The sequence below is a fragment of the Oncorhynchus gorbuscha genome, linkage group LG18 (assembly GCF_021184085.1).
Source record: "Oncorhynchus gorbuscha isolate QuinsamMale2020 ecotype Even-year linkage group LG18, OgorEven_v1.0, whole genome shotgun sequence".
Taxonomy (NCBI): Eukaryota; Metazoa; Chordata; class Actinopteri; order Salmoniformes; family Salmonidae; genus Oncorhynchus; species Oncorhynchus gorbuscha.
Genome location: NC_060190.1, coordinates 8844748 through 8868175, shown reverse-complemented (window position 1 = coordinate 8868175; position 23428 = coordinate 8844748). Strand labels below are relative to the sequence as shown.

The following is a 23428-nucleotide window of genomic DNA, read 5'->3' as shown; positions in this document are numbered from 1 at the left end:
TGTCAACAAGGTCCACTGTACTGGAAGTGAGGGAAAGTATTACGGTAAGGGGTGGGGTTTGGCTAAACTACCAACCACTGACCAGGAGTCATTATCTAGCTATACTCAGTGGCCAGTTTATTAGGTATGTTCCCGTAAATGGTTTGCTCATACAGACAGTGATTCACGTGGCCGTGGCTTACTATACAAAGCAGGCAGACAGGCATCAAGGCATTCAGTTACTGTTCGACTGAACGTTACAATGGGTAAAACAAGTGACATAAGCAACTTTGAGCGTGTTATGATCGTCGGTGCTAGGCGCGCCGTTCCCAGTATCTCAGAAACAGCCGGCCTCCTGGGCTTTTCACGCACGACGGTGTCTATTTTTTTCAGAGAACGGTGCGACAAACAAAAACATCCAGTCAGTGGCAGTCCTGTGGGTCCTGTGGGTCCTGTGGGTGAAAACAGCTCATTGATGAGAGGTCGAAAGAGAATGGCAAAAATTGTGCACGGTAACAGGCGACCACAAACAGGCAAAAACCGGTGCAGTACAACATTGGTATGCAGAATGGCACAAGCTAGAACTCGTCACATATTCATTTCACTGGTAGAATCGGGAAGATTCAACTCCCTGTGTATTCGCCTGCTCATAGTGAACCACAGGGTCCGGCGTTCATAGCGAATGCTGATACCGCATGCTAGGAAGAGGGGGCCTGCTCATAGTGAACCACAGGGCCCGGCATTCATAGCGAATGCTGATACCGCATGCTAGGTAGAGGGGGCCTGCTCATAGTGAACCACAGGGTCCGGCGTTCATAGCGAATGCTGATACCACACGCTAGGTAGAGGGGGCCTGCTCATAGTGAACCTCAGGGTCCGGCGTTCATAGCGAATGCTGATACCGCATGCTAGGAAGAGGGGGCCTGCTCATAGTGAACCTCAGAGTCCGGCGTTCATAGCGAATGCTGATACCCCACGCTAGGAAGAGGGGGACTGCTCATAGTGAACCTCAGGGTCCGGCGTTCATAGCGAATGCTGATACCGCACACTAGGTAGAGGGGGCCTGCTCGTAGTGAACCACAGGGTCCGGCATTCATAGCGAATGCTGATACCGCACACTAGGTAGAGGGTGCCTGCTCATAGTGAACCACAGGGTCCGGCGTTCATAGCGAATGCTGATACCGCACACTAGGAAGAGGGGGCGTGCTCATAGTGAACCACAGGGTCCGGCATTCATAGCGAATGCTGATACCCCACGCTAGGTAGAGGGGGCGTGCTCATAGTGAACCACAGGGTCCGGCATTCATAGAAAATGCTGATACCCCATGCTAGGTAGAGGGGGCGTGCTCATAGTGAACCACAGGGTCCGGCATTCATAGCGAATGCTGATACCCCACGCTAGGTAGAGGGGGCGTGCTCATAGTGAACCACAGGGTCCGGCATTCATAGAAAATGCTGATACCCCACGCTAGGTAGAGGGGGCCTGCTCATAGTGAACCTCAGGGTCCGGCGTTCATAGCGAATGCTGATACCGCATGCTAGGAAGAGGGGGCCTGCTCATAGTGAACCTCAGAGTCCGGCGTTCATAGCGAATGCTGATACCCCACGCTAGGAAGAGGGGGACTGCTCATAGTGAACCTCAGGGTCCGGCGTTCATAGCGAATGCTGATACCGCACACTAGGTAGAGGGGGCCTGCTCGTAGTGAACCACAGGGTCTGGCATTCATAGCGAATGCTGATACCGCACACTAGGTAGAGGGTGCCTGCTCATAGTGAACCACAGGGTCCGGCGTTCATAGCGAATGCTGATACCGCACACTAGGAAGAGGGGGCGTGCTCATAGTGAACCACAGGGTCCGGCATTCATAGCGAATGCTGATACCCCACGCTAGGTAGAGGGGGCGTGCTCATAGTGAACCACAGGGTCCGGCATTCATAGAAAATGCTGATACCCCATGCTAGGTAGAGGGGGCGTGCTCATAGTGAACCACAGGGTCCGGCATTCATAGCGAATGCTGATACCCCACGCTAGGTAGAGGGGGCCTGCTCATAGTGAACCTCAGGGTCCGGCGTTCATAGCGAATGCTGATACTGCACACTAGGTAGAGGGGGCCTGCTCATAGTGAACCTCAGGGTCCGGCGTTTATAGTCGCTCTGGATAAGAGCGTCTGCTAAATGACTTAAATGTAAATGTAAATGTTATAGCGAATGCTGATACCCCACGCTAGGTAGAGGGGGCGTGCTCATAGTGAACCACAGGGTCCGGCATTCATAGCGAATGCTGATACCCCACGCTAGGTAGAGGGGGCGTGCTCATAGTGAACCACAGGGTCCGGCGTTCATAGTGAATGCTGATACCCCACGCTAGGTAGAGGGGGCGTGCTCATAGTGAACCACAGGGTCCGGCATTCATAGTGAATGCTGATACCCCACGCTAGGCAGAGGGGGCCTGCTAAAAGTGAACCACACAGTCCGGCGTTCATAGCAAATGCTGATACCGCACACTAGGTAGAGGGGGTGTGCTCATAGTGAACCACAGGGTCCGGCATTCATAGCGAATGCTGATCCCGCACGCTAGGTAGAGGGGGCGTGCACAAAAAGCTGAATAATGGTGTTGTTCACTTGGAACGACAAACACACAGTAATCTCAGAACTACTCGAGGCCATATCTTTTGTGAAACGTTTGTTTTTCACTATTGTTTGTCATCATTTACATTTACATTTAAGTCATTTAGCAGACGCTCTTATCCAGAGCGACTTACAAATTGGTGCATTCACCTTATGACATCCAGTGGAACAGTCACTTTACAATAGTGCATCTAAATCTTAAGGGGGGTGAGAGGGATTACTTATCCTATCCTAGGTATTCCTTAAAGAAGTGGGGTTTCTGGTGTCTCCGGAAGGTGGTGATTGACTCCGCTGTCCTGGCGTCGTGAGGGAGTTTGTTCCACCATTGGGGGGCCAGAGCAGCGAACAGTTTTGACTGGGCTGAGCGGGAGCTGTACTTCCTCAGTGGTAGGGAGGCGAGCAGGCCAGAGGTGGATGAACGCAGTGCCCTTGTTTGGGTGTAGGGCCTGATCAGAGCCTGGAGGTACTGAGGTGCCGTTCCCCTCACAGCTCCGTAGGCAAGCACCATGGTCTTGTAGCGGATGCGAGCTTCAACTGGAAGCCAGTGGAGAGAACGGAGGAGCGGGGTGACGTGAGAGAACTTGGGAAGGTTGAACACCAGACGGGCTGCGGCGTTCTGGATGAGTTGAAGGGGTTTAATGGCACAGGCAGGGAGCCCAGCCAACAGCGAGTTGCAGTAATCCAGACGGGAGATGACAAGTGCCTGGATTAGGACCTACGCCGCTTCCTGTGTGAGGCAGGGTCGTACTCTGCGGATGTTGTAGAGCATGAACCTACAGGAACGGGCCACCGCCTTGATGTTGGTTGAGAACGACAGGGTGTTGTCCAGGATCACGCCAAGGTTCTTGGCGCTCTGGGAGGAGGACACAATGGAGTCAACCGTGATGGCGAGATCATGGAACGGGCAGTCCTTCCCCGGGAGGAAGAGCAGCTCCGTCTTGCCGAGGTTCAGCTTGAGGTGGTGATCCGTCATCCACACTGATATGTCTGCCAGACATGCAGAGATGCGATTCGCCACCTGGTCATCAGAAGGGGGAAAGGAGAAGATTAATTGTGTGTCGTCTGCATAGCAATGATAGGAGAGACCATGTGAGGTTATGACAGAGCCAAGTGACTTGGTGTATAGCGAGAATAGGAGAGGGCCAAGAACAGAGCCCTGGGGACACCAGTGGTGAGAGCGCGTGGTGAGGAGACAGATTCTCGCCACGCCACCTGGTAGGAGCGACCTGTCAGGTAGGACGCAATCCAAGCGTGGGCCGCGCCGGAGATGCCCAACTCGGAGAGGGTGGAGAGGAGGATCTGATGGTTCACAGTATCGAAGGCAGCCGATAGATCTAGAAGGATGAGAGCAGAGGAGAGAGAGTTAGCTTTAGCAGTGCGGAGCGCCTCCGTGATACAGAGGAGAGCAGTCTCAGTTGAATGACTAGTCTTGAAACCTGACTGATTTGGATCAAGAAGGTCATTCAGAGAGAGATAGCGGGAGAGCTGGCCAAGGACGGCACGTTCAAGAGTTTTGGAGAGAAAAGAAAGAAGGGATACTGGTCTGTAATTGTTGACATCGGAGGGATCGAGTGTAGGTTTTTTCAGAAGGGGTGCAACTCTCGCTCTCTTGAAGACGGAAGGGACGTAGCCAGCGGTCAGGGATGAGTTGATGAGCGAGGTGAGGTAAGGGAGAAGGTCTCCGGAAATGGTCTGGAGAAGAGAGGAGGGGATAGGGTCAAGCGGGCAGGTTGTTGGGCGGCCGGCCGTCACAAGACGCGAGATTTCATCTGGAGAGAGAGGGGAGAAAGAGGTCAGAACACAGGGTAGGGCAGTGTGAGCAGAACCAGCGGTGTCGTTTGACTTAGCAAACGAGGATCGGATGTCGTCGACCTTCTTTTCAAAATGGTTGACGAAGTCATCTGCAGAGAGGGAGGAGGGGGGGAGGAGGATTCAGGAGGGAGGAGAAAGTGGCAAAGAGCTTCCTAGGGTTAGAGGCAGATGCTTGGAATTTAGCGTGGTATAAAGTGGCTTTAGCAGCAGAGACAGAGGAGGAAAATGTAGAGAGGAGGGAGTGAAAGGATGCCAGGGCCGCAGGGAGGCGAGTTTTCCTCCATTTCCGCTCGGCTTCCCGGAGCCCTGTTCTGTGAGCTCGCAATGAGTCATCGAGCCACGGAGCGGGAGGGGAGGACCGAGCCGGCCTGGAGGATAGGGGACATAGAGAGTCAAAGGATGCAGAGAGGGAGGAGAGGAGGGTTGAGGAGGCAGAATCAGGAGATAGGTTGGAGAAGGTTTGAGCGGAGGGAAGAGATGATAGGATGGAAGAGGAGAGAGTAGCGGGGGAGAGAGAGCGAAGGTTGGGACGGCGCGATACCATCCGAGTAGGGGCAGTGTGGGAGGTGTTGGATGAGAGCGAGAGGGAAAAGGATACAAGGTAGTGGTCGGAGACTTGGAGGGGAGTTGCAATGAGGTTAGTGGAAGAACAGCATCTAGTAAAGATGAGGTCGAGCGTATTGCCTGCCTTGTGAGTAGGGGGGGAAGGTGAGAGGGTGAGGTCAAAAGAGGAGAGGAGTGGAAAGAAGGAGGCAGAGAGGAAAGAGTCAAAGGTAGACGTGGGGAGGTTAAAGTCGCCCAGAACTGTGAGAGGTGAGCCGTCCTCAGGAAAGGAGCTTATCAAGGCATCAAGCTCATTGATGAACTCTCCGAGGGAACCTTAAGCTTGAAAGGGCTGGTAACTGTGACAGCATGGAATTCAAAGGAGGCGATAGACAGATGGGTAAAGGGAGAAAGAGAGAATGACCACTTGGGAGAGATGAGGATCCCGGTGCCACCACCCCGCTGACCAGAAGCTCTCGGGGTGTGCGAGAACACGTGGGCGGACGAAGAGAGAGCAGTAGGAGTAGCAGTGTTGTCTGTGGTGATCCATGTTTCCGTCAGTGCCAAGAAGTCGAGGGACTGGAGGGAGGCATAGGCTGAGATGAACTCTGCCTTGTTGACCGCAGATTGGCAGTTCCAGAGGCTACCGGAGACCTGGAACTCCACGTGGGTCGTGTGCGCTGGGACCACCAGAGTAGGGTGGCCGCGGCCACGCGGTGTGGAGCGTTTGTATGGTCTGTGCAGAGAGGAGAGAACAGGGATAAACAGACACATAGTTGACAGGCTACAGAAGAGGCTACGCTAATGCAAAGGAGATTGGAATGACAAGTGGACTACACGTCTCGAATGTTCAGAAAGTTAAGCTACGTAGCAAGAATCTTATTGACTAAAATGATTAAAATGATACAGTACTGCTGAAGTAGGCTAGCTGGCAGTGGGTGCGTTGTTGACACTACACTAATCAAGTCGTTCCGTTGAGTGTAATAGTTTCTGCAGTGTTGCTATTCGGGGGCTAGCTGGCTAGCTAGCAGTGTTGTTTACGTTACGTTGCGTTAAAAGAACGACAATAGCTGGCTAGCGAACCTAGAAAATCGCTCTAGACTACACAATTATCTTTGATACAAAGACGGCTATGTAGCTAGCTATGTAGCTAGCTACGATCAAACAAATCAAACCGTTGTACTGTAATGAAATGAAGTGAAAATGTGATACTACCTGTGAATGCGACCGGGTTGTTGAGTTCTATTCAGAAGACGTTGGCTAGCGTTGGCTAGCTAGCAGAGTCTCCTACGTTAAGGACGACAAATAGCTGGCTAGCTAACCTCGGTAAATTAAGATAATCACTCTAAGACTACACACTCTAAACCTAAACAACACAATTATCTTGGATACGAAGATACGAAGACAGCAAAGACAGCTATGTAGCTAGCTAACACTACACTAATCAAGTCGTTCAGTTGAGTGTAATAGTTTCTCCAGTGCAGCTAATCAGTGGACGTTAGCTAGCTGGTTAGTGAAGACTACGTTAGGACGGCGAAATACGATAATTACGCAATCATCTTTGATACAAAGACGGCTATGTAGCTAGCTGAGAAGAAATTGCTAAGATTAGACAAATCAAACCATTGTGCTATAATGAAATATAATGAAATGTAATGAAAAAGTTATACTACCCGCGGGAGCGAAGTGCCGATGCGACCACTCGCTCCAACCCGGAAGTACATCATGCCCGTGTGGTGTGCCTGGTCGTGATAATTACAAACAAGCAACAAAATGTGGTACATTTCACCTTTCTACCTACCAGGGATTCACCCTGATTATGCAGCTGTCAAAAATGATGTGGTGACCAAAGATTATCAGAGGGATTTTCAGGCTGAACTGATGGGTAAATCCATTTAGACGCCACCTGAGAAGTGATGCGATACCATCATTTTTTTACCTTCACAACAAAACGGAAGATTGTCAGCTTGTGGTAACCTAACGTTAGCTAGCTTGCTAGCCTAGCTGGACTAGCTGGGTAAGTTAGCTAGCTAGCTAAAGTTACAGTCCTGTATTGAACTCTGAAAGCCATCAGATAAATCACATAGCTATATTTCAGGTATACACACTGTCAATCAATTTAACTTATATCATAGTAGTCACTGCTAGACTGGTAGCTTCCTTCAGCAAAGTGAACATGTTTGCTTGTTGTTTCTATCTTTAACTGACGTTAGCTGCTGTGAGATAGCTAATGTTACTCTTATTTGGTATTTCAATTTGGTAGTCATCTATTCCACCCTTGTCTGGAAAACACTCCGTTACTAAAAATAGAATTATCGATTTAGCTAACTTACTCTCTGTTTGTGTGTTGGTAGTAATGACAAACGTGTATAACTCGTTGGTTAGTTTGTTCTCAGCCCGTCTCAGCTGGCTAGTAATCTTGCTGCCAATTTAGTGAAACTAGTTATTAACTAACAGCAAGCTGACAACATTGAAATAGTCATGTTAGGTATGCTTAGCTAGCCAGTCTAATAGAGATCAATACCAAAAACCAATTCTTCCTTTGGCCGCCTCTCCTTCCAGTTCTCTGCTGGAACAAACTACAAGAATCTCTGAAACTGGAAACACTTATCTCCCTCACTAGCTTTAAGCACCAGCTGCCAGAGCAGCTCACATATTATTGCACCTGTACATAGCCCATCTATAATTTAGCCCAAACAACTACCTCTTTCCCTACTGTATTTATTTATTTTGCTCCTTTGCACCCCATTATTTATATCTCTACTTTGCACATTATTCCACTGCAAATCATCCATTCCAATGTTTTACTTGCTATTTGTATTTACTTCGCCACCATGGCCTTTTTTTGCCTTTACCTCCCTTATCTCACCTCACATTGTATATAGACTTATTTTTCTACTGTATTATTGACTGTAAGTTTGTTTTACTCCATGTGTAACTCTGTGTTGTTGTATGTGTCGAACTGCTTTGCTTTATCTTGGCCAGGTCGCAATTGTAAATGAGAACTTGTTCTCAACTTGCCGACCTGGTTAAATAAAGGTGAAACAAAATAAATAAATAAAATGTTTTAAAATACAATGAGTGTGGTGGTTAAATTGTGTATTGTTCTGTATTTTGTTGTAGGTGGTACAGAATCTGATTCCACCAACATGCGCTTCCAACCCCTAGTTCTGCACAAGGTTTAGGTAAGTTGGCCAAAATATTTACAAGCTGACGGCTAAGATAGATCAATTTACAGTACACATGTTATAAACATGAATTGGGTACCCCGCTTTTTGCCTTTTCTTTTTGTAAAACTCAGGTTATCTGGAGTCATTCCACAGTACCCTGCTGAAGAAATATCCCAAAGCGGGGGCATTGTGTGTACACATACATGAGGGAGCAGACACACTTTGCGGTTATGGAGCACAACAGGATTGTGGGACAGAAACCAGTGTCATGTCTTTGGCTATGCCGGATTAAGTGATATGACATGCTATTCTATAAAATAATTTCTCCGTAATTAATATTACCTGATTGAGCTTATCATGTAAATGTAATTAACTAGAGAGTCGTGGCACCACAAAATAATATTTATAGGCTGTTATCTTCCGAATAAACTCTTAAAGACCTAGTTATTATTATATCAATAGCAGTCAATATTAATCGTCATCTTAATTCAGTCTCATCTGAAAGTTGTAAATTCTTGGTTATCTGCACAAACCCTGGCTAACAAGTTGAATCAGCAATACAAAATTGGGTTTAATTATTAATTTACTAAATACCTAACTAATCACACAGAATTACACATACACATCATCTTATCATTGATGAGAATGTCTCAGATGACAACCGAACTGACATCATATTCATTAAGTACCACTGCATATGTTCAATTGATCAGATTACCAGAATATAGTTCATTTCCCCCCCACCTTCTGATGTTCCCAGAATATCTATGTTAACCAAAGGGTGTCATGTTTTGTCTTATATTGTCTTGTCATTTTGCTTTCCCTTCTGTTCGTTTTCCCCCTGCTGGTCTTATTAGGTTCGTTCCCTTTTTCTCTCTCCCTCCCTCTCTCTCTTCTCTCTATCGTTCCGTTCCTGCTCCCAGCTTTTCCTATTTCCCTACTCAATCATCTAGTCTTTTCACACCTGTTCCGTATCTTGCCCTCTGATTAGAGTCCCTATTTCTCCCCTTGTTTTCCGTTTCTGTCCTGTCGGATCCTTGTATATTGTTCGCCGTGCTGTGTCTTTGTCTCGCCCTGTCGTGTCTTTTTTCCCTCAGATTCTGCGTGTGAGCAGGTGTCTGAGTCTGCTACGGTCGGTGCCTTCCCGAGGCAACCTACAGTTATTGGTCGAGTCTCCAGTCTGTCCTCGTCACTACGAGTGGAATTAAGTTTTTTATGTTTTGTTTTCTGCTCTGACTGTCCAGGAGTATTGCCTATATCCTTTACTGGAATAAAGACTCTGTTTTCGCCAAGTCGCTTTTGGGTCCTCATTCACCTGCATAACAAAGGGTTTGCAAATGTACCAGCAGTAGGGTAGAGAGAGGAAAATGGATGAAAGAGGTATTTATGACTGTCATAAACCTACCCTCAGGCCAACGGCATGACACCAACAATGGACACTGACACAACCACCTCATTCTTCTCTGCAGATTCTCAAAACACAATAAGCATGTCTACAAAATTCCCCTGCAAAGGGATTCTATTAACAAGAATGATCTGTCATTGTCAATGGGCTGGGGGAGGTTTACATACAGTACTTTGAGATGAGGAAGGGTTTTTTGGTTGTGCTTAGACAGTAAATGTATTGTTGTGTATGAGAGCGATTGAGTTGCCATTTCTCCTCAATCTCCCATACACAAACATTTATATTGCGTAAGAACTTTTCACACCTTCTTTAGCCCCCCAGCCCATTTACTTTGTTGACTTATCTTTCCTCTCAAAAGCAGCTCCCAGTGTCCCCTCATTATCCCTAAACAAGACCCTAGCCGCTCCCATTCAGTTGATACCTTTACCAACAAGGCGTGTTGCCCTACATCCCATCCACAAAGAGTATAAAATGCAGTACCAGCAAATTTTCTGCAAGAGGGCCAAACAGTTAATGGATAAGTGGCCCTACACCACTTTCGGCAGAGTCTTATCCAGCTGACCGTTCACCGCAGACAGGGCAGGCCATCACCATAAGCACAAAGAGTCTCAGCTTCTCCAGCTCCCAAATGCCGAACACAATTGCCAGTGTACCGAAGCCAATGAGTGGGAAAAAGGCCTGAATTGGGCTGCCTGTGTAAACACAGCCAGTGTGGCAAAGCACAAGACCATGTAGAACAGGGGTCGCCAACCCTGTTCCTGGAGATCTATCCTCCTGTAGGTTTTAACTACAACCCTGTTCCTGGAGATCTACCCTCCTGTAGGTTTTAATGCCAACCCTGTTCCTGGAGATCTATCCTCCTCTAGGTTTTAACGCCAATCCTGTTCCTGGAGATCTATCCTCCTGTAGGTTTTAACTACAACCCTGTTCCTGGAGATCTACCCTCCTGTAGGTTTTAACTCCAACTCTGTTCATGGAGATCTATCCTCCTGTAGATTTGAACTCCAAACCTGTTCCTGGAGATCTACCCTCCTGTAGGTTTTAACTCCAACCCTGTTCCTGGAGATCTACCCTCCTGTAGGTTTTTCGCTCCCACCCCAGTTGTAACTAACCTGGTTCAGTTTATCAACCAGCTAATTATTAGAATCAGGTGTGCTAGATTAGAGTTGACGTGAAAACCTACAGAACAGTGCCTCACCAGGACAGGTTTGGAGAGCCCTGATGTAGAACCACCATCAAATAAATATGGAGTTTTCTATCAATCTTTGAAAATTGTCTGCCCTTATGGATTCACAGAAGATATTTATATAAGCTGTAGAGATATTAGACATTCAGATATCCAAAGAATGTTTGTTTATTTGTCCAATTCTAAAATACAGGGGAGTGTACACTATTTAATGCTAACTCAAGAGAACTGGGTATTCAACAAGAATGTTATATGTCCCTAGTGAGACACCATGGGAGAATGGAGGGATGTATTGCGAGAGGAAATGGTTGAATGATGATTTATTGGGAACAATCTGTGATTTATTGGGGTTGATCTGTGGCTGTCTGATGGGTGGAATTGATGAGTGTTGAAGTAAGTATATACAGAAATGTACAGGTTAAATGTTTGAGGTCCTCCAATCAGGGGTGAGGACGGGATTATTGTTATTATTTATTTATGTTTTGTGGTTTGGCTTCATGCTGTGAGCGGTGTGTGTGCTGGTGCTGGTGGTTATGGGTAGTTTTATGCTGTGAGTGGTGTGTGCGCTGGTCCTGGTAGTTAGGGGCAGCAGGTAGCCTACTGGTTAGAGCGTTGGGACCGAAAGGTTGCTTGATTAAATCCCTGAGCTGACAAGGTAAGAAAAATCTGGCGTTCTGCCCCTGAACAAGGCAGTTAACCCACTGTTCCCTGGTAAGCCATCATTGGAAATAATACTTTTTTCTTAACTGTCGGGCATCAGGCATGGCTTGGTTTTTCTTGGAAAATTTATTTGGGACGAGGGCGGGGCCTTGCCTTGCCTTGCCGGCGTCTCGGGCGGGTGGGGGTGAGGGCACCCTCTGACCAGAGCACCCACTGTGATTGCCATTCCAAAGAAACAATCAGTAAATTCTGGGAATACTTGTAAAGCTGTGTGAGTAGTGTTGTCATGATCAAACTGCCATTCAGCTCCTCATGAGTCATCTGCTTGAAATCCAGCATAATGTCTAATCCCGAGAGAGGGATACAGTACACGGGACACAGTTCTGCTACATTGACACACACAGGCAAATGAATTATGTTTCTGTATCTAGAATCCACAACAGGAAGAAGCCCAGGCACCACACAATATTGTCGGTAAGACAAAAAAACAAACTCAAATTATACTCCATTGTCCAGATTGAACAACCATGCCAGCATAACATCACCATTAGGGTAGACTAATTGAACATGCACATATATGCACAGGCACAGAGTTTACATTTATAACGATATCTAGCCTAATAGAAAGAAATATGGCATAACACGCAATCTTTTCACAGTGACCAGACCGTACAAATGAGCCTAGATAGGCAGACAGTATCTACTGTACCTTCAGCCATGTCTATCAAGCATGCTTAGGCAAATATTTTTATAGTGAAACCAGTTTCCGTTTTAGAGATTTACAACAGTAAATTGTTGTATTATTGTTTCTCCTCACTGACGGCTAGTAAACGTAGCCTTCTAGCGTGCTGGATATGCAATACTTGTTATTTACATCTGTTTGGAATCCTATCTGGCATCTATTTGTGAGATTGAAATGCATCCACGGTCATAATCATAACCAATTTCCACCCTCATCGATTATGTGACATAGTGTGAGAGCGCAATTACAAGATTATGTTATAATGCTGGTATTGCATCATATGGTTGTTTTATGCAACAGAATAGGGGGTTCTTAGAACTCTATTGTGTCTGTGTGAACTGAGATTGGGCCACTGGGGCTTCATGCTGACAAGTAGATTTACAATGCCTTAGGCCACATTCCAGTCATGTGAGGGAGATTGCGTCGGTTTGACTGGAAGGTACCAGGAAGCGATGGCTTGGGTATGGATAATTATGAGATAAAGCTTGTGTTGGGGGCCAGACCCTGGTTTCTACACAATGAGAACGGTCTTTACAGCAGATACTGTCTGCTGTGAATTATTAGTATATTTCATACAAATCCTAACCTTATGACCCATTCCACACATCTGTAGTTTGTCATGTAGACTAAGGGGGTGGATCTTTGCTATAAAAGGTGTTTGTATCCTTTGTGTCGGGGCTCTCAGTGAATCATCTAAGTGTGGTTCTTTCGACCAGCCATTGTTATTGTGGAGCACTCATATCATTCACTTGTGTGTGTGGTGTGAGCTGCTCTCCTTATTAATAAGTGAATAAAGATTGAGTTTAAGTAGAACTCTGACTTGTGCGATAATTTTGTCTCTCCGCATTTGATAATACCGAAATTAACCACCAGAATAGCCAGCTAGTAAAATGATTTTCAGTTGCTGATGTTACATGTTTGCTAACAAGTTACAAATGCGAGCTGTGTCGCATAACAATTTAGCTGGCATCGGCTGTAGCTTTTTATTTTTATCAAACTTTTATCCAACTAGGCAAGTCAGTTAAGAACAAATAATTATTTATAATGACGGCCTACCCCGGCCAAACCATAACCAGGATGACGCTGGGCCAATTGTGCGCCGCCCTAATGTACTCCCAATCACAACCGATTATGATACAGCCTGGAATCAAACCAGGGTCTGTAGTGACGCCTCTAGCACTGAGGTGCAGTGCCTTAGACCTCTGTGCCACTTGGGAGCTAATCTTCTAATGTTAGCTAAATGCAACTCTTTGTTTCGAATCCTATTTGCTATATATCCAGTTGAATCATGTATGGTTGAATGTCACCATAAAGCTAATAGATGCTCCATCATCGAATTTGTGTTGATGAGAGGAATCACTTGAAGCCATTGTGTCTGGTCAGTTCTTTCGGTTTTGCCCAAAGGATTGTTGTCACAGTAGTGTCCGCCTCCTTTTCAAAAAGCCTTTGTGGAGGATCGGGGCCAGAGCATGAAGTACCGCCCAACACAAGTTGTAGTAATTCAGAGACTGAAATGTTGTTCTCTGCTTGTGTATTTAGCAATGAATCGGCCAACAGGAACATCACTAAAAAATGCATAATGGCTCTTTCGAACAAGGAGAACCATATCTACACCTACAGAAACGTATAGTGCGATCAGTATAACATAGAGCCTTTGCGAAATGCCACAAAGCGGGACTACATTACTTTTTAGATCTCACGCCCCATCATCAACACACTTGAAGCTGTCATAGGGTGTATCATTCAGCGCACGAAGCCCTGACCTGCCTTCTTCCTGGGCAATTATATGTGAAACTCATAACACTAACCTAGAAATGCCTCAGACATGATGAAAACAAGCCCAGATTCCCCCAGGGTGAAGTTCCCCTTTATGTTTAGGCATTAATAACTAAGAATTTTGAAAGGGTTCAATTTAGGCATTAACTCGGAATGGTTAAGGTCAAAGTTGGGCACAATTTTCTAGTGCTGGATTCGAACATGCAACCTTTGACACCAGAGGCAAGAAGAAGAAGAAGCTCCAGTGGACACGCGATCTCCAACACTTGACTATTGAGGAGTGGAAAAACATTGTCTGGTCCAACGAATCCCGGGTTCTCTTGTGTAATGCTGATGGCATCCGTAAGTAGCATGAGTCCATGGCCCCATCCTGCCTGGGGTCAACAGTACATGCTGGTGGTGGTGGTGTAATGGTGTGGGTAATGTTTTCCTGGCACACATTAGGTCCCTTGATACCAATTGAGCAACGTTTCCATGCCCCAGAGAATTCAGGCCGTTCTGGAGACAAAGGGGAGGTCCAACCCGGTACTAGACGGGTGTACCTAATACACTAGCCACTGATAAACTTCTCAACAACACATATATACTCTATTCAAATATCCGGAGGAGTTGATTACGTGGAACAGAAAATTATTAACCAGGATGCAGTGGAGCCCAGGTGTAACCACACAGACAAAGGCAGGAGGCCTTTTCCCACCAGAGATAGAGGGCACACACACTGAACTACTAACCCTAATAACGTACATAGAGTACACAAATAAACACATACCTTGAACTCTCTATGATCCTCATACATACACACACACACACACACACAGTGATTATGACTCTGACAGTGCCAAAATTGCTCCATCAAACTTGCTATGGAAACAAAAGGTTGCAAGACAAAATGAACAGAATGGGCAGCTTTTCCTTGACATGCAGCCGAGTTCCACCTGAGCTGCTTGCCGCATAGAGAAATTACACCCCACTGAGAAAACAGCCGTGCACACACACACACACACACACACACACACACACACACACACACACACACACACACACACACACACACACACACACACACACACACACACACACACACACACACACACACACACACACACACACACACACACACACACACACACACACACACACACACACACACACACACACACACACACACACACACACTGACACACACACACACAAACTGACACAAACGCACACATTAACACAACTCACATACACACACACTGACACAACTCTCTCTCACTCACACACACATACTGTGCTCCTTCCACACATGATCGTTCCTCCAGGTGTTTCAGTTACACCCAAGTGCCTCTGAGTTATTCTAATTAAAAGAAAAGATTGTGTGAGAGCCAACATCCACTAGATACAGACACATCAACCATAGTGTGCGTGTGCATGTGTTTGTGTGTGTTAGCAGGGAGATGCACCGTCTTTTGCTGCAAACCAGATGCTGGTGTGAATAATAAAAGTTGCTGACTATTTGAACAGAGCCCCAGTCTTCAAGAATGGAAGTTTCTATGGAGACAACTGGGACCCTATTCAAACAGCTCAGAAATGCATCAGGTAGACTGAACACCACATCAAGGTAGTTATAGGTAGTGATCTTCTCATAATAAGTGTTAAGGCATTGACAAGTTACACACACAAATACACACACACACACAGACACACACACACACTCACACACACACACAACCACTGACGGACGCATGCAAGTACTCACACACACACAAACACACATACACACACAGACATAAACAAAGCCATGCCCAATAAATATACACTTCTTATTAGGAGAAATTCAACAACGGAGGGGAAATTGAAACAGGTTAGAGATGTGGGACATCAACAGCATAGCCAGAGCAAGCAAACTGTATATTTAAATATTTCAGGAGGCCACTTCCAAGTGTGTGCTATTTCCAGAGCTGTTCCATAATTCAACATTAACATTTTTCTCCCGGAAACCTTGAAACCTTCAGCTCTCTGATTAAGAAAAAATAGCAGTTTGTGTTCATTTGAACTGTGAGATATCAGAAGAGAGGGAATACTTTCATGTCTAGAGACAGAGGGTATTTATGTTCCCTCATGGGAACCATTTGGGGACGTGTTGTGATGGTGTGAAGTGTCTGGCCATATAAGTGTTTAGAACCTGGCTTCACATGCCTTCCTGGACATGTATCCCTGAAGAGGGAAGGCAGTTGTTCTACCCAATTAATGTGTGACCCCATGTTTAATGGAAAAATCCCCAATTCACCAACCAGCTGTCACGGGTGCCAACAATATAAAATAATATGAAATAGGATACTGTCGCTATAACTCACAGTTCTTGTGCCAGAAGAAATGTTAAAGGCTGAAACAGGAGAGCTACATAAGTCAGGAAGAGTTCAGAGTTCATCACCAAGGACACATCCTCCCTCTTCACCATTCCCTCCAGCCGTGAGAATTAAACCACACAGAGAAATCTCCACACTCATTCTCTCCATTTCCCCTATGTCTTTCTCCCTCCCCTCCCCCTTATTTCTCTCTCTCTCTCTCCACCTTCCCACCATGCCATCTTTCCCCCTCTCTCTCTCCCCAATTCATTCCCCCTCTCTCTCTCTCTCTCTCTCTCTCTCTCTCTCTCTCTCTCTCTCTCTCTCTCTCCCCCTCCCTCTCTCTCCCTCTCTCTCTCTCCACCTTCCCACCATGCCATCTTTCCCCCTCTCTCTCTCCCCAATTCATTCCCCCTCTCTCCCTCTCCCTCTCTCTCTCTCTCTCCACCTTCCCACCATGCCATCTTTCCCCCTCTCTCTCTCCCCAATTCATTCCCCCTCTCTCTCTCTCCCTCTCTCTCCACCTTCCCACCATGCCATCTTTCCCCCTCTCTCTCCCCAATTCATTCCCCCTCTCTCTCTCTCTCTCTCTCTCTCTCTCTCTCTCTCTCTCTCCCTCTCTCTCTCTCTCTCCCTCTCTCCCTCTATCCCTGTGTGTGTGTGTGTGTGTGTGTGTGTGTGTGTGTGTGTGTGTGTGTGTGTGTGTGTGTGTGTGTGTGTGTGTGTGTGTGTGTGTGTGTGTGTGTGTGTGTGTGTGTGTGTGTGTGTGTGTGTGTGTGTGTGTGTGTGTGTGTGTGTGTGTGTGTGTGTGTGTGTGTGCGTGCGTGCGTGCGTGTGTGCGTGTGTCTGTGGCTATGGTCAGTTACCTCCCTCCAGTCTGCAGAGGAAGCTCCACAGCAGAACAGTGCTAATTGCTGGGAAGAGGAGAGTAACCAGCCGGAAACATGGGGACATTGAGACACAGCAGGAGGGTGGAGGATGGGAAGAGGGGGGTGAGGGATAGGGGGTAGGGGGGTGAAAAGGGGTTATTTGGGGGGTAGAAGGAGGCAGGAGTAACCAGCCAGGAACACTAAAGACACTGAGACACATCAGGGGCGAAAGGGAGGTGGGACGGAGGGAGAGGGGAGGAGATGAAAAGGCAGAAGGGAATAGGAGTTGGCATGGCAACCCTTTCAGCTGGTGCTGATCCCACACATGGACAAATAGTTACAACTGCATGACTTGACGAGGGAACTCAGAGCCCAGGTCATTACCATAGGAGGGGTTACAGAACATACAGTATCTCGATAACAAATCATAAGCATTACTACTCATAACAAAATTCAGAGATGAATCTAAGCATTTGATATCATTACATCAGGGATAGTCACAGGATGTGTCACAGCATGTATGTTAGTATAGTAGCTGAGTACCCAGTCTGGAACAAACACACCAAGTGTCTCAGTGCCAGAGAAGCACTAGCTGTGTGTGTGTGTGTGTGTGTGTGTGTGTGTGTGTGTGTGTGTGTGTGTGTGTGTGTGTGTGTGTGTGTGTGTGTGTGTGTGTGTGTGTGTGTGTGTGTGTGTGTGTGTGTGTGTGTGTGTGTGTGTGTGTGTGTGTGTGCGTGTGCGTGTGCGTGTGCGTGTGTGTGTGTCGGTGTGTGTGTGTGTGTGTCGGTGTGTCGGTGTATGCCAGTCAGAAGCTGACAAAAGCCAAAATATTCCCATGGAGTACATAGCCAACCCCCAGCAGCCCCCGGGGTGCACCACCAGGTCTGACACCCGCTCCACGTCAACATCAACCACCGACCCTGTCTGTCAATCAATAATCACATCACAGCCCTCCCAGCTCTGCAGCTGACGCAGCTGTGGATACATACATAGTGAGCTTGTGTGTTAGGTGGTTGGGACGGTGTACACAGAGCATTTGAATGTTTGAGAGACTTGTACATGTATGTGAATGTGTATTTATGTGTATTTGCCAGTGACTGTCTCCTATACAACAGCCTTCACGTCATTGTAGCCTCAACACAGAGGGGGGAAATAACTGGATCTTCCAGACCTCCATTCCCATCTCCTCCCTACAACCTCCATACTAACCTCAGCTACACGTCTTGCCCATGTATACCTATTTAACAGTGACCTATGGCTGGCTGGTGATGTGGTGCCTGCATGGCCTTCTGATGCACTCTGTGGGCCCTATGGAGCCCTGTAAAGCAGAGATTGGCAACGTGTGTGTGTGTGTGTGTGTGTGTGTGTGTGTGTGTGTGTGTGTGTGTGTGTGTGTGTGTGTGTGTGTGTGTGTGTGTGTGTGTGTGTGTGTGTGTGTGTGTGTGTGTGTGTGTGTGTGTGTGTGTGTGTGTGTGTGTGTGTGTGTGTGTGTGTGTGCACTCGCGCTCTCCCTGGTACCCCACTAATCCTAAACCCTCCAAATCCTTCCATCTACTATACTCTAGGATTCCTCTCTTCCGCCATCTTTGATGATGAGGGTTCTTCCTCTCTCTCTCCCTCTGCTTCATACACCCCTCTAAGAAACTCTACAACCTCTGTTAGCTCATCAATATTTGAAAGGGGTTCTATATTTACTTTACTGAAACCACAAATGCTCTAAGGGGGAGATTTCCTGTTTCGTTAGCGAGTGTTGTTTCATCACATTGGGGCGGTAGCTAACTGCTAAATGCTGTAAATTCTTTGAGCATGCTAGTTCAGTGTTCAGTTCAGACCTGCTTATTAGTGTGTTAGAATGGTGCTCAGCACTCCTACTACACACTCAACCATGTCTATAGTGTCCAGTAATACCATCTCTCTTAAGCCACGTGTCCAACAGTCAATAGCCTACGTCATCTTTCTTCACCTGCTGCATCTGCTGCAACAACACCTACAGAGATGAGTCACCCACGGTACAGATACAGTAGCACCAGCATTAAGAGCAGAAGCTCCAGGTGCTCTGTTCCCACAGGCTGACCTAAGGGGTAATCATTAGTCCAGGATGAGGCCTCTGGGCTGGGCAACAGACCTGGACACACTGGCCTCTCCCATGACGGAGGTGGAGGTGGTGAGATACAGGAACCTGTCAGTTTATCACCACCTGGGTCATATTCATTAGTGCCCACCGTAGCAAAACGTTTTGCAACGGGAAACAAAAAGGACAATTTTTTATTGGACAAGTTCAGGTAGTACCTCCCCGTTTTGGTCCGTTTTCTTCCTTTTGGTGTCTAATGAATAGCACCCAGAACAGTCGGGTGGGCCTGTGTGGCCATGTTATATCATTGTCGCGACAGACTCGCTTGATATCATCTATTGCATGTGTAATAATCATGTGCTACATTGTTCATTGTTCATCGGAAACGTTCACTGAGCTGAAGTGAATGGGGAAAGTCATTTCTTGGATGGCCGCATGCCAAGAACGTGGACCCATAGGCCTAATGCTCGCCCTGTCTATTCAAAAGACCCTGATCACAGTGCCATACTACTAGACTGTATTAGACGTTAAATGCTCAATGGAAATACATGAGTATAGTAACGATGTGCAACAACCCACTGGGCACACACTGGTTGCATCAACGTTGTTTCCACATCATCTCAATTAAATGACATTGAACCAAAGTGGAATAGACATTGAATTGACACCTGTGCCCAGTGTGAATGGTTCTGAAGTTGCGTGTCCGAGTAATGTGTGTCTCCCCAATGCATCCCATGATGCACAGCAGGGGCGCAACTTTCACTGGGGTCGGAGACATGTCCCTCCCCACCACATTCTGAAATTGCATCCCCCCACCCCCCAGTTTTATCATTGGAATGTGATACAAAACAAGGTGTACTTTAGGACCATGTGGACACCTCCCGAGCAATCTGTTAGGATGTTTGGAGTGTTTATCCGACTGGATTTAAAAAAACTATAATTAGGTCCCCCCCACTTCCAAAACCAAAGTTGCGCCCCTGATGCACAGGAAGAATGAGAATGCCCGCAGAATCCATGGAAAATTCACACACAGCCCCAGTCTTTCACACTCTTTCTTTTTTTCTTTCTTATAGTATTCCTCTCTCTCTCTCTCTCTCTCTCTGTCACACACACACACACACTCTCTCTCTATTCCCTATTCTCCCATATGCCATAAACATTCCGGACACAAGGCTATTGTGATTCTATACCATTTCTCTTGGAAGCACTGAACCACCACATACAGACCTTAACTTGAGGGCCGCCAACACATGACAGCTTCTCATATTCAAAGGGAATCGTGTGCAACTGTGCACACAGAGCCACAGCAATGGCAGAGCAACTGGCCATGACCTTTGCGTGTGCATGGATCATCATATAAATGATTGGCTAAATGATGAGGGCATTGTTTACAGAAGCTGTGGAGGGCTCAAGCCTCATGGAACATTAAATACATCACTTCCTCTCCCAAGGCACGAGATAGCTCCAGCCCTGGCTCCCCCAGACTTCAACCAGGAAATGAAACAGTGCAATGCAATTGCAGCAAACAAGGATGTCAAAAATCACTTTGAACAGGCTAGATATCTTACATCGTGTATTGCTGTTGGAAATCGGACACGATTGAGCCTTCGGTGAGGATGAGCAAAGTGAATGTTTGTAACACAGCATAAGTCACGTAGTGCACTATGGATGTTCCCTATTACCACACGAACTCGTTAACATGGTCTTATGCAAAATTATATAAGCGACTTCCATTCACCTCATTGCATTCACCTCATTGCATTGTGTTGGGAACCGACCGGTGGGAAAACCAAAGAATAACCTATACATCCGTTCACGGGGGAAGGAGCACAGAATAGATGTTTAGGCCAACAGTGGACTAGAGCTGAACACGAGAGGCGCACGGCACCTACACGCTGCATACACGTTTTCCGAATAAAATAGGTCCAATCACTGATTCATTCGATATCAGTTGAATTTATACTGGTTTGAGGTGTTTTAAAACCAGACATTGGCTATAACTGGTCGAGCTTCAATTCCCCCTATCATGCTTAGCTCGAATGCCCGGACTTACATCACATGGTGAGATTTCCAACCAGTGCAACCACACCCACTCTCACTCATCGCCGAGGGTAGGGAGAAAATGGCACCACACCAGTGTAACACGATTGTCGGCCATGAAATACGAATGATTTGTGCCAGGCTCGCAATGAAGCGTCATTGTAGTTTTAATGTCACCATCATCTTGCTGGACGTCGACGGTGTCATAAACAGCAACAGGTGACATAAACAGCAACAGTGCGATATGTTGCACACCGTTGATGTTGTGTTAAGGACAGCTACCAAGCCTTGCCAGCCATCAAGCTGCTTCGGTAAGGTGGTGTTGTCGGTTGTATACGCGGCGGTGTCAAAGCAACAAAACAAAAAATACTTTGGGAGAGGAGGAAGAGATGGAAAGATTCAGAGAGGGAGGGGTGCACGCAGTCCTGTGGTATAATTCATCCAGTGCTCCCCCACTGGTACACCCCGTCTCCCCTCCTCGGCCACCCGCGCGAGGCTACACCTGTATCTCGTTTGACCCGATTTCCCCGTCCTTATCAATGACTACCTCCATCACCATCGACTGTCACGACGAGGATACCTTGATTAGCTATTCACCTTGTAAGCTGTGTCCACACTAGGATGAATATCAATCATATAGGCTAGGCTACACCTGACGTTCCTTGTGGGGGCTTTGGAGAAGAGCGCATAGCCTATACTTGGATTTCAGCAAAGCTAAACCATTAACAGGCCTATAAACTGTGATCCCCCCCCCCCCCCCCCCCCGAATAGCCGAATCCCAAAACGAACCCCAGTATCCAACCTGGCGTGAATTATTCATTCAGTGGCAAGCAAGGGAACACCGTTAGCGTGGGCTATAACATCTGTAGGCTATACGGAAATTACAGCCCAGTATTAGGGAACACCGTTAGCGTGGGCTATAACATCTGTAGGCTATACGGAAATTACAGCCCAGTATTAGGGAACACCGTTAGCGTGGGCTATAACATCTGTAGGCTATACGGAAATTACAGCCCAGTATTAGGGAACACCGTTAGCGTGGGCTATAACATCTGTAGGCTATACGGAAATTACAGCCCAGTATTAGGGAACACCGTTAGCGTGGGCTATAACATCTGTAGGCTATACGGAAATTACAACCCAGTATTAGGGAACACCGTTAGCGTGGGCTATAACATCTGTAGGCTATACGGAAATTGCAGCCCAGTATTAGGGAACAATAGGGGATGCAACGAGTTGTGGCGGTTGAATGGGTGTGAAATGTGACTACAATGGTAAACGACAGGCATATTGGTAACATATTGGGACTAATAGGTGGCGGATGGCCGCTCGTGCGTCTGCCTTCTGGACACAGACACCTCGCTAGTGAATGGGGGTGTTGCGTTCGGGGTTCCACCGACCACCGTTCAGGGAAAGGAAATGTAGTCCTTACTTTAACACGGCTTCCTCTTTCTCCTCTTCCTCCTTCTGCCGATCCATTACGGCCATGATTATTTTCCTTTCCTCCTCCGTGAGATGGCTGAGGTCCGGCAGTTCGGGAACGGTCGGCGGCGCGGTGGGTGGGCGAGGGCCGCCCTGGGGCCCCACCGAGGCGGTCGACATCTTTTCCACCAGCAGCAGCCTTCCTTGGCTTGCTACTGTCGTTTCGATTGACTGAATGAATCCCTGCTGCTTAGCGTTGCGAGCCACACCTCACGACATCGTCCACGGGTAGAGCAGCAGCTCTGGTGAGTAGGGCAAGCCGCCGCGGCTCATGGTTGTTGCAGGCACCCACGGTTGTGCTTTTGTTTCTCGTCCTCCTCGGCTTTTTTTCTCTCCACCTCCTCACTCTCTAGTCTCTCGCTTCTCCCCCCAACCCCCCGCCGGCCCGCCGCTCCCCTCCACCACCGCCGGTTTTACGGGAAGCCCATCTCCACGCCAAGAGATGACACAAGCAAGCCGAGGGACCCTCTGGATGGACTGGCTTTGAGCTGTGATGCCCTCGCGCCACCGGTCACGGGCTCGGTGATGCTGGACCGTGGTAAAGTTAGGCAGAGTCTGTGTGTTGCGTGACCCCCCCCCCTTTCTCTCTCTCTCTCTCTCTCTCTCTCTCTCTCTCTCTCTCTCTCTCTCTCTCTCTCTCAGTGCTGCCACCGCCTCGGCACTGCTAATGTTGCTGCCACTGACAGGGAGATGGAACAGTCAATGGGAATGCAGCCCCCAGAGCTCACATCTTTC

General features: G+C 47.3%; 1 protein-coding gene and 1 long non-coding RNA gene across 2 annotated transcripts in view; one reads left to right on the top strand and one right to left on the bottom strand.

The window, feature by feature from the left end:
• The window catches only part of LOC124004238, a 46166-nt gene extending 37675 nt beyond the window's left edge, over positions 1-8491 (top strand). Inside the window, exons 2-3 of the long non-coding RNA XR_006833316.1 lie at positions 8086-8147; positions 8264-8491. This is a non-coding gene — a long non-coding RNA (uncharacterized LOC124004238). The remainder of the gene's footprint in view (positions 1-8085; positions 8148-8263) is intronic.
• LOC124003211 (regulating synaptic membrane exocytosis protein 1-like) overlaps positions 1-23082 on the bottom strand; it is a gene marked incomplete at its 3' end in the record, with an annotated part of 99767 nt that extends 76685 nt beyond the window's left edge. The window contains exon 1 of the mRNA XM_046311291.1: positions 22644-23082. Coding sequence (XP_046167247.1) covers positions 22644-22813 — 170 coding nt within the window. The remainder of the gene's footprint in view (positions 1-22643) is intronic.
• Positions 23083-23428: the final 346 nt, after the last annotated feature.